General features: G+C 40.3%; 1 protein-coding gene across 1 annotated transcript in view; it reads right to left on the minus strand.

Moving 5' to 3' along the window:
• The window catches only part of LOC131219915 (probable LRR receptor-like serine/threonine-protein kinase At1g56130), a 140191-nt gene that overhangs the window by 81880 nt on the left and 45863 nt on the right, over positions 1-12448 (minus strand). Inside the window, exon 5 of the mRNA XM_058214901.1 lies at positions 8427-8498. Coding sequence (XP_058070884.1) covers positions 8427-8498 — 72 coding nt within the window. The remainder of the gene's footprint in view (positions 1-8426; positions 8499-12448) is intronic.

Here is a 12448-nt window from a genome sequence, read left to right on the forward strand (position 1 = left end):
AAAGGATGTATGATGATTATGATGGGAAACAGCCTATAACTTCAACCAATCAAAATATGATGCTCCACCGATTAAGAAGTCCTTCAGTGAGTATCTGCGGGAGAATAATTGTACTCCGCGAGTTAAGAAAACAGTACATGATTATTGGAATGATGACGCATATCAACTCCCTACCTATGATCCATATGATTATAACCAGTGGAAATATCAAAATTGGGAAGATGAACCAACAACATGTTATAATGATTATTCTCTTAGATACCCTACCTTTGAAATCTAACCAGAAATGATCCAAGAGGATTCATTTCAACGTAACATGGACTGTCTTGCAGAAATTAAAAAAATGTTGGAAGCACTTAATTCGCGCCTCGATAAGATAGAAGAGGCTAGTTCATAACAGCTTCAACTTGATCTAGAAATACAATGCACGGAAAGTGACCCTAGCTCGCTTTTGGAAAACTCTGGAATTTGAAATGAAGAGTTGGATTGTGTTAATGAGCATATAGTTCAATTTCCTGATAAGTCGATCTCAATGACAGTCCAAAGGAATGATCAAGAGACGTGGGTGTTTTTTAAATACAATGATATTAAGACACTTCACTCACATGACACACCTGATTTTAATGATGAGGAAGAGATTAGTTTATTCGAACCTCAACCCAATCTAAGAATATAATGTGAGGAATGTGATCCCATCACAAGTGTATACTGCACTGAATTGGATGATGATGAGTATTGGGATTTAATCTCAAGTTTGGCCCATATCAATGATCAAGAGGTTTAGGAAATTGTCAACCATAGTGATCTACCACCAATCTGACATGACCAATTTAAACGTGGAGACTAAACCGCTTCCACCTAAACCTTCTAACCTTTGTGATGCATGTTTGGACTACCCCCCCGAATTGAATGATAATATGATTCGGGAGATGGACGAGTCGCTCGATATGACTCTGAAAATTGAAACCATTCAGTTAAGACCACCATCTGAGTTGTCAACCCTTAATAATACAATGCCTCTACTGTATGGTACCAATGAACAGAGTATTCACATCGATGCTTCCCCTATTGATTTTCAATCTATCTGTGCAGGGCAAGAGCAAGAGAGCATGTGTCCATCCACTTTCAGAGACGATGGAATCCTTGGGCAGATCATCAAAAATCTCAATTGGACAATAAGTCACTCTCAGTTGAATTTTTCAACTCTTTGAATGAATACTTGACACACTTTATGGATTTAAATGATCTCATGATACAAGACGTAGTGAATGCCTTGCAGGACAATATCTCGATAATTATCATGGACCGAGAGAACCCTTATTTTGAAGCCCCTCCTTCCCCAGATCCTAAATGTCTATCATTAAAGGAGGAGGAGTTGAAAATTAAACCGAAGTCGGACACTTCGGAATGTGTTGAGGTTATATCATCCACTGAAAATTATTCTGAATTTTATCTACTTGTAGTTTGTGATTTACCATGGGATACTAACTTTGAAACTTTTTTTGTCACAGGTGAATCATATATCCTTTGGATACCTCAAGCGATTCAACAACAATTTTTTGATGAGGTTCTTAATTTTCTCTGAAAATTCATGCTCTAGGGCATCTAAGCCTATTGCAAAACAGGCTTTTGAATGATCCTGTTAAGAAACCTACTACAAAATTTATCAAGGTATTGACTAGAAGAGGTACTTTGCGGCATGACTGAGTAGCTTTTCCCCTGCTTTCATAGGACTAGGGTAGTTTACTTTATGCTGTTCTAGGTTAGTCGGTTTTATGTCATTAGGTTAGTTTGCTTTCTCAGTTGTTTTAGGATAGTTTACTTTTGTGCGATTAACTCTTGTGCCGAGCCGCCTTCATACTAATATCTCTTTGGAAGAAGCCTCTTAACTCCTTCATCAAGTACTATCTTTCCATCGCTTCTCCTTCAATTTCATTATCTCACATGCATTGCATCCTTATATCTTTTACATTGAGGATAATGTAGATTTTAGGTTGGGGATGAGAGATTAGATTACCTAATCAGTATTTTCTTGGTCTTGAGCAAAAATTGTGAAAATTTTTTAAAAATTTTTTTGACATTCTTGTGAATTTGAAGTGATTTTGACGGCCATCTTTGATTTAGAATTCTAAGATACGTAATGTTGGATTTATGACTCTTAGATTCAGTTATCTATTAGATTTCACAGTTAAGTTTGAATTGTTAATCTGGGATTAGAAATTGTAAACATTGCTTGAGTCATGATTTCATATGTCACATCTCGCTTACACATTAAGGTTAATTTCAATTCGATATTGAAGGGCTAACTTGGTAATCACTAAGCATAAAAGGAACCAGCTTGGGAAATTTGTCCATCATGCTTATAAAGAAGAATTGAAGAAAACAATAATAATAATAAATAAATACCCAGCTAAAAAAATAGTTGCCTTTAAAAGGATTAGGCGAATCGTCTTCACCATAGGTTTACTCCCTATAGGTGAAGGTTCGATTCACCAAGGTTGACATTCGGAAAGGGTTGGGCAACTGGTCTTCACCATAGGTTTGCTCCCTATAAGTGAGGATTCGATTCCCCTCATTGGCTTTACCTTTAAAAGGTTAACATAGTGTGAAAACCATCGATGGAAAAAGCAAAAGCTGGAAGAATGAAAAGATGATCTGTGAGACAAGTTTTGGTTTAGGTTTTGGTTTTCTTGAATGCTCTTGTTGGTTTGTAAAGGTATCATGAAATAGAGAAATGAATCTTAATGGTGATAAGTCAAGATTACACTATACACCCATAGAACTCAATGTTTAGAATTTTTCTAATTGATGGATTAATACCTTGAACTTGATTATGAAGTTTACCATGCGCTTGAGTCCAGGAGAAAGTAATGCCCAACATTCATGAATCTTAGAATTCTAGTATCTAGATTGTCTTTCAAAAATCACTCGAGTTTATAAAAATTATCCTGTAATTCTCAACTTATTTTTTGCATACTTTGCTCGGGACTAGAAAAATACTGGTTGGGGGTTGTGTTGAGGGTCGAATATTGCATATTACCCAGTTACTGCATGATTTTATGAATATGATACTGTTTAACGCCCTATTTTAATCATGTTTGTGTTACAAGGTGAATTTAAGAGCTTAGACTGAAAAAGGATGCTAAAAGCATGGATTTAATGCTCTGAAGTTACTAAGGTAAGGGACGGACCTCAGGGGATCGAGATCGAAGAATTTACACGCCAGAAATCTGAGAAAATCAAGCCATTCACGCTAAAGAGGCCTGAAAATCGTCCAGAATGCAAGATCACAGGGTTCCCACCATCTGTTCAGCTCAAAAGTTTATATTTGGCCTGAGGACCATAAATTAACCATACAAATAAAACTTCAGCCATTGGATCCTTGAATAAGTGGCTCAACAGACAGATCAGATCATAAATCATCAATCTAGAGCCCACATGATATCTGTATATGCTTCGAATTTAGTCTCAACCCTTATATTAGACGAGAAAAAGGATGGACAGAGCGGATTTCTCGTGTAAATCACAGTGGGTCCTACTGGTAGTTGCTAGTTCACAGTGCACAAGTGCACTCTCGGTGCACCAGACCAGCAAACTCAGTCAAGGGGTCTATGACCGACTTTCTTCTTAAAAAAAAAAAAAAAAAATTTCGTTTCTCAAGCAGCGTCCACAAGGAGCGGACGCTGGAATGCTGAGTGGGCCACTATCATAATTCCTTCGCACGATTGGGACCATCCATTGTGTCCACGGGGTCGCCACGACTCCAGAAAAGCTTCCCTTCTGGTCCCATACATGCGATCACGCGATTTCCACCATCAAACGTAGGATGAATGGTAGCTTGAGTTGATACAGTGGACCATGGCAGAACCTACAAAAATTACTACATCACAACCCTATACTTGGGGAGTGAACATGGATCTCTCCAAAAACATCACTGTGGGGCCCACCGAGCACATCAGCGTAATCACTTTCTAAAATGGGCGTCCGGGAAATCTAAAAAATCGGGGGAGTTGTGGGCCACAATCATTGATCTTTTCAATGATCTGAACCGTCTAAAATATCAGTAATGGGGTTTTTACCCTCACCAAATGTCAGAATCGATGGATGGGTGGATTTCACACCGCGAATCTTCTCCAAACGCAACATGTTTGCGTGTTTGCGTTCCGTGAGCATGCATGGGAGCTGTGTAAGTTTCAGCATTGACTTCTCTCCTTAGGCACTCCAACACCGACCTATGCCTTTATAAAAGGGGAGAGAGAGAGAGAGAGAGAGAGAGAGAGAGAGAGAGAACGTGGAGGGGTATCTTTTGACGTGTGAAGAGAGAGAGAGAGAGAGAGCGAGAGAGAGAGAGAGAGAGAGAGCTTGAAACGGCCAGCACGAGAGGAGTCTTCCTTCTCCTTTTCTTCTTTAGTTTCTTCTTTCTTTTGCTGCTTTTAAGGGTTTTAAGTTCACCATGTCTATGATGGGCTAAGCCTCTTAGCTAGGGCTAAGAGGTGAATCGTGTAGTGTGATGGGGGGTTTTTATGCCTTTTGATTCATGTTTATAAACAACATTTGATTCTAGTTTGATTATGAGGAATGTCTTTAGTTTTTAATGGTTTGTTGTGACTTAAATTACAATATAGATCTGCGATGGCTTTAAGTATTTCCTTTTCATTATTATGATTATGAAGTTAGGAAGCCCCGTTGTTCACCATTGCCTCTTGGACATGGTTGGATGATGGAATCCTTCCTAACATTCATACATCTCTCAGATTGGCTGTGAATTGGTTAAATTCTGTTGTTTGCTTTGTCTCATGGGCATGGTTTTGTGATAGAATCAATTCTAATTTACATCATTCTCATCTTTTGAAAACTAGATCAAAGAAAGTTCAGATTGCATTTTAAAGATATATCTTCCAACTGGATGAGGATAAGACTCTAAGTCCAGTTGAGTTCATGAATCAAGCGTAGATCTCCTCGATCTCTACAAGTGGATCCTTGGCATCCTAGTTTCCTACCTTTGATTTCTACAAGTTTTAGATTAATATTTCACCATTATTTCCTCATATTTACTCAATTTAGATTTCATCTTATTCTAGTTCTAGTTCTGGTTATTTTCAGATTACGTACATGTTTCAGTCCTTGTGGATTCGACCTCAGTCTTACTGAGATTATTACTACATCACAACCCTACACTTTGGGGTGTGAACAATTGGCCCCTTGACTCTTTGTGGAGATGAATTCACCCTGGCAATTACTGCATTTTGGGCTCTCATTCTTCGAGATGCTACGACGATCCAGTCGTTATCACTTTCCTATGCTGGCAGCGAAGCAGATATAACTCCGGTCATAGCTCGAGATTTGTCATTCTTACTTGTAGGAGATTGGGCCTTATGACCTGAAAGCTGATTCGTTGCATATTCCACCACGAATCTAGTCATAGTGAAATAGAAATTCACCTTCTTTGTTAGATTTTCCATTGATCGTAACTCACGGTTTTGTCTTCTTACCTTCAGACAAAATATGAAATCGCAATTAGTATTCGAATGATAAAACATTCTATCTTAGAGATGAGGGGGAGGATGTTCCTGTTGAGAATCGCCATTTTGGCATCAGGGAGACGCTAAACTATGACAAAAGTTCTTGTAACCTTCTCAATGTTAATCTTAAATAAGACAAACATCCCCAGCAAAGTCGCCATTTTGTTTCGACAAGAAATGAATGCATTTAGTTTGGGAGATTGTCTTATTCAATCACAACGGAGAAAACGTGTGGAGAACAATCATCATATTTATTTATATTGAGTTCGTTTACATCCTTTGATTTCCCTTGATTCTAAGATAACATATGCAGAATACAAGAATTGAAAGAGTTAAATGTCAAGTCCTAGACATCAAATCCGGTAGCATTTCGGCTTGACATTTGATCATCTCATTGATAGGAATGTTGTGCGAATCAGATCATCGAATCTCTCTTTCCTGAGCTCATGCTCCTGTACGAAAAGAAGATTGAAGATCGCATTTCATCCAGTCATTTTGACAAAATTCCGACTCTTGAGTATTCTCTCCCGCGCAACAATAGGGTGTTGCGCAGGCCCGCGCAACACCATGATGTTCCTGGTCCTGCGTAAAGCTTCCTTTCTCTTCTTCCTCTCTTCTCCTCCTGATACCTTTAGACTTCTCTTCTTCTCTAGAGCTCTGATCTTCTTTAGAATCTTCGATGCTTGCAAATGAGAGGGGGAGTGGGGTATTTATAGGCCTCCACACGTGCGAACCCTCGATCGCTGTGCCGTAGGCCCACCTTTCATCAGATTTCAACCATCCAATTTGATCTGCCGAAAACAGTGCTACACAGGTGTGCACAATCAATATGACCTTTTGCGCGATCCTGCACAACCTACATGGTTTGCACGGGTTCACGCAAATGCTATGAATTTCCTTATTTTCTTCACTTTCTTCTCATATTTCTCCTTCTAATTCCTCTTTCTGATTTATTCTTAATCCTTCATTTTTATGCGTCAACAACATCGAGTCGAATTGAGTTGAGCTAGCCTCAACTCGACTCGGCTTAGCCATTAGCTGACCTCAACTCGAACTCAGCTCGGCTCGGTCCTCGAGCCTGATTGGCCAGCTTGGCTCAGTTTAGTTAGCAGCTTGGGCCAGCTCGGGCCAAGTTCGAGCTAAGATCGAGTCGAGTTCACCATTGATGCATTTTCATAAACACCTAGACTACACCTTCAAAATCTCACTGTATTTGAGATAGTAGCAATGGTTTTACAAGTATTTTATCAAACACGTTCTAAGTGACATAAAAATTTTTAAAAAAGGGTGTTGGTTTCATATACATACTTTCCTTGCCACTAGCCACACTTCTTTGAGTCATTTCACCAAACACTTGGTAAGCGACATCAATATCAAAGTAACCGAGTCACCGAACTAGTTTGATCTGAGTTTGATTCGAGCTGGGTTCAATCAGAGTCGAATCGAGGTGGGGCCAGCTCGAACTCGGCTCGAACTTAGCTTTGAACCGAGTCGAATCGAGCTTTTTCGAGTCGAGTCGAGCGAGCTAACCAAGCTAGCTCTGTTTGTGTACACCCCTACACCAAACAAGCACAACATAAACACACCTAAATTTAACGTGGAAAAACCCTTGCTGGGAAAAACCAAGGCACAAAGCGACGAATATCACTATGAATGTAGAAAATTACCAGAGTAGAGAGATTACCTAATTCGAACAACCTCGATTCAACCTGAGCTACACTCTTGAAACCATAGAATGAATTAGAAAGCCTTGGATAGCTCCCAATCGCGAATACACCCAAATATATAGCCTTTAAAAGAATCACAATCGAAATAAGAAACAAATCCCACGAAATCACATCTCTGCGAAAATCTCCGCGAAACTATCGATGACATCGAACACATTTCGATGTCATCAAAACTTAACCTTCGATGTCATCAAAGTCACTTCGATGGCCTCGAACTAATACCAAAACGATCCAGAGACAAAACATGGAATTTGGGTTTTCTTTGATTGCACCGAGCCATATTTGATGGCATCGAACTGATATTCGATGTCATCGAACCAGATATCTTCGATGGCATCGAAAAAACACCCAATTAGTCCAGCAACCAACTGGAGAAAATTTGAACAATTTCAATGGCATCATGACCTGCTCGATGAAATCGAACATCTCATCGACAGACTGTTGAATTTACAGATTTAAGACATCTATTCAACATTTATGACTTAGATCGCTCAAAGGACAAGCTAGATGGACAAATATCAATCTCCCAATTTTCTCTTTTTACTCTTGTTATTGCTTGATTTTTCATGCACGAGATAACCTCTTCCCATTTATAGGGAAGGATGAGGAGTTTGAATGAGATAAAAAAATTATCCAGTTCTATCATTATCTCATCATTTAAATCTTCATTTAAAGTTGAATTTATAATTTAACTTTAAACCAAAGAAAAAAATGATTATAAAAAAGAGACTAAATCTCATGAGACCCACCCACTCGTGATTGTCCACCAGTGGGCCCCACTGACCCAGGTCCAACAATTTATAATGGCGTTGAGAAGATACAGGTCTAACCACTGGACCATCTCCACATGTGACCTCGAAGGGGCCACATATACTGAAGATCTTGAGTCCCAACACTGGGAAAACAAATTCCAATGCAATCACCTACTATTGCAACAATGGTTTAGGGTGTGCAAACTAAACAAAAATGATGGTTTTGATTGACAAGTTGTTGGGTGCCACACTGTTGGGTCCAGAGTGGCAATCCGGACGTACAAGTGTGATAGCTCATTGGATCACGATCAGACGATTATAACAACTCCTTGCAATTGTAATAAACAACATACAACTTAAATTAATTAAAAGTTAAATAACTAAATTAATTATATATTTAGATTAAGAAATAAAGGATATCTTACAAGTTGGTTAGATTTCTAAGATTTCCAAGTTCCTTTGGGATCCTTCCAGACAACAAATTGGTATCAAGAGTCCTTAAAAAAAAAAAAAAAAAAAGGTCAATATGAATTTTAACGACATAGATCACAAGATTCCAACAAGCAAGGAATTCGAAACATGTTTGTTCCGTTAGGTGTATTAACTTGGGCACATACTTCAAGGGACCCACATAGAGTGATGCTTTGACGATTGGAACCGTTTATATTTTTTGGTGCCACTGATCGTGGGAAAGACCTGAGAATTGCACTAAAAGGAGGATCCTGACCATTTTGTGGTGTAGAACATCCACAATTGAAAGTTGTCAATTCAATCATCTATATGTATCTGTACACATCGAAATATGAGAATTATCCATTTAGTGTAACTTACAGGACTATGGCACATCCACTACAGTGGTAACAAGAGGGGCAGTTTCGATTATCCATTAACCTTAAGAAAAACTCATGTAGGCAGTGTTTGTAGTTTTTTCAAATAATGCATTAGCTCACTAAATAGTTTCCATGGTATTTCCATAAACATGGAAACCTGGGTGGTCTTAGTTTAATGGAAAATGATAGACTTTTTTCTTCGTTTTTTTTTTCCTTAATTTTATACTACGTGAGTTTGTAGACAGCCCACCTAGAACGAGGGAAACTATTCAGAAAGATTTTAGTTGAACTTCAGAATCGATGTCTGATCCACTGCAAACCTGAAAGGAATGAATAGAGAAGATTCTCAGGACCTCTCAGAGCCAGCCAACCGTCCAGATGGGCCAAATGACATTTCCACCAATGATGTGGCACCACCAGGATTTGCTAGGACGACCCAGAGTCAACTGGGGTGGTAAAAATACCTCAAAATGTGAAAAGGTCCAAGCGGAAATCAAATTCCTGTTGGTGAAAAAGTCCACCTATCAGTGTGCGACATCTCTTATCACCCAAGGATCTCAAAATACGTAAAATTATGACACGTCAACACTAGCAGGAATTTGAATTCCACCGGTCACTTCTATAAAATTTCAGCTCCTCTCCCTCATTTGCAACCCTTGGCCTTGCTGAAAAAGGCTTGGGTAGGCTTAAAAGAGAGTTGTGAGAGTTGAGGGGTGTTATAAGAGCTTGGAGAGATTTTGTCTTAGCAATCTCCTCCACACTGCAAGGCCACCAATTTTAGTAGAGTTCAGAGTAGAGTTAGATCAAGGATGCCCGGTTGGCTCTTTCATATAAAAGTACTTGGTTTTCCACTTTACCTCCTACGTCTCCACAACTTCACACCAACATCCCGCACATACAATCATCTTACTTTCTTTTTTTCTTTTTTCTTTCTTATTTTTACATCACCATTTGTCCACTTCAATCATGGATGTAGCCACTACTAGAACCCTATAGATCCTTGAAAATTCCAAAATCATGTAAAGGAGATACTACAAGCATCTTACTTTTGTTTTCTTTTTTCTTTCTCATTTTTACATCGGCGTTTGTCCACTTCAACCTTGGATGTAGCCACTACTGGAACCTTATAGATCCTCGAAGAATCCAAAATCATGTAAAGGAGAGACTACACTCTGTGTGGACAGAAAAAGGTGCATAATCCCTACCTTTTTTTGTCACCATAGCCCTAAGAAATATCAGTTATAAACCAACCATAAGAGACACTGGTGTTAGGTAACTTCACGAATCATTAGGCGGTTCTACAGTTTCTAGCCAGTCGTAAATTCTAAGCCTCATTTGGCTAGCAATGATTCTAAATAAACAAATTATCACAACTGAGTCAATACCACACCCCATCTACACTGAGTCAATTCTCTCCAATCTTGTTGTTAACAAGGGCCACGAAAGGTGCCACCCAAGACGTACCTTATATTTCTTAGGAAAAAAAAAAAACTAGCGAGGAAAAACAAGGGGCAAATCTGACAGCATTGGGCCCAAGAACCATCTCTGGGTCTGTCCCCCGTCAAGGTCTGCCTTACCTTCTGCAACATGTTCTGTACTCATTCCTAGGTTTTAATGTTTAGGGCGACCTACCCGCAACCCCATCTCCCCAAGCTCGTCAGGATTACCGACCAAAGGATCTACGACTCCTCTTTCCATGTCAAATACGAACCTTAGCCTAGAAAAAGCTAGAGGGGCCCATGACTTGTTTCCTCTAGGGCGGAGCCACTCCCTTAGTCCAAAGCTCACCAATACAACCATTAAGCACCCCAGTCAGCCATCCAAGTCCAATATTGCCTCCAACCAATTAATTGCTAGTACAATTCCAGTGTCATCCCATAGTAGGGAGCTAATTTCTAGCATACACTCCCCCTAACGGGAGCCAGTCTTACTTTCCAATACATGCTCCCCCTAACAAGAGCTAGTCTCAACTTCCAACACACATTCCCCCTAACGGGAGCCAGGGCAGATTCTTTCAAATACCCTCACCAGAAGCTAATTTTAAATCCCAGTACATACACCCCCTAACAAGAGCCAATTTCAAATCTAACATCCTTCTCCTAATGGGAACTAGTCACAATTCCAAACTAGTCAATTGCAATATCTACCCCCTAATAGGAGTCAGTCTCAATTCTAACCTTTATGATTACAATACTTACAGTTCAGTAGCCAACATCCCCCTACAATCACGATTCGTTTCACTTGCACCTCCCCTCATAATTCTAGTCCAACAAACTCCCCCTAATAGGAGTAATACCCGGTTCTAGCCTTCCTTAAATGGGAGACGGGGGTGTCGATAAGTTCGATCGCCATGAATAAGGGGTAGTTTAAGCACATCAAGGGGCAAAACCCCTTCCACCCGGCCCATCTGAAATTGAATAGATCCAAGAGCACCTAGAGGAGCAGCTCCAGATAATGCAAAGAAAGTTGTAAATGCAACATTGGCTAGATCTCCCATCCACCAAGTTCAAGGATTATTGCCTATTTCATTATGCAAAGGCGCCTCAGAACTTTAAGGTGTCAAAATTTAAAGATATGACAGTACTAAGTATCTCGTAAGCTATTTAAATGAATTTTATGGGGAGTTCAATGTCGAGGTAGACAATGACAAAGTATTGATTCATATGTATTAGAAGTCCCTGAAAGGTGACACGTTAGATTGTTATATGTCTCATGATTACTGTTGGATTAAGAGTTGGGAACAACTTTCTCACCTCAACCTATGGTATGAAAATTGGACGGGTCTCAGCCTGTTGAGGGACAGGGTCACATCAGTAATTCCGCCGTCGTTGTTGGCTTTGAGAGTGCACGATTTTCTGGGGGGCATGGGCCCACTCCCTCCCTCAGCGGTGTTCAATTTCCTTTCTCAAGATGACATTAACGCCATCTTCCACGGGGGTTTCTACCTCACCCAGGGCCCAGACTCTCCTTTCTGGCCTCCTACTCCGAGTGGTATCTTCTCAGTCTGCTCGGCCTGGGAAATCTGTCGTGTGCGCTGCCCTCGAACTAGCTGGGGTGGGATGATATGGAACAAGAGCATCCCGCCAAAAATTTCTACATTGGTGTGGCGGCTCATCAAAAAGGAGGTGCCAGTGGATGGGGCTGTTATGGCTCGGGGTATTCAGATGGTGTCATGCTGCAACTACTCTTCCGTTGAGCTGAACATTGCGCCCGCCATTGAGACTATTGAACACACTTTCTTACATAGTGGTCGGGCGGTTGAAGTGTGGAATTTTTTTGCTGCGAAGTTCGGTATCAGCCTGTCCAGCAGCAATACTGTGCAAGATCACTTCAATCGCTGGTGGAATCCTGGCCCCGTTCCAAGATCTCAAAGTTGGCTGTGAAAGCTGATGCGCTGCTTCATTCTGTGGGAGTTGTGGAAGGTGAGGAACTCATCGAAGTTCAAAAATTCCAGAGCTACGTCGAGGAATATCATTGCTCGAATTGTTGGGTGGATGAATTGGAGTGCTAACACTCATGCGTCTCCTTCAGAATCTGTAAGTGGCTCCAGGACTCCCTTTCCTCTGGGGCCCCGTCGCGTTACTAGCCTTCATCACCACACCCGAGTTGTGTATTGG

The sequence above is a fragment of the Magnolia sinica genome, chromosome 12 (assembly GCF_029962835.1).
Source record: "Magnolia sinica isolate HGM2019 chromosome 12, MsV1, whole genome shotgun sequence".
Taxonomy (NCBI): domain Eukaryota; kingdom Viridiplantae; phylum Streptophyta; class Magnoliopsida; order Magnoliales; family Magnoliaceae; genus Magnolia; species Magnolia sinica.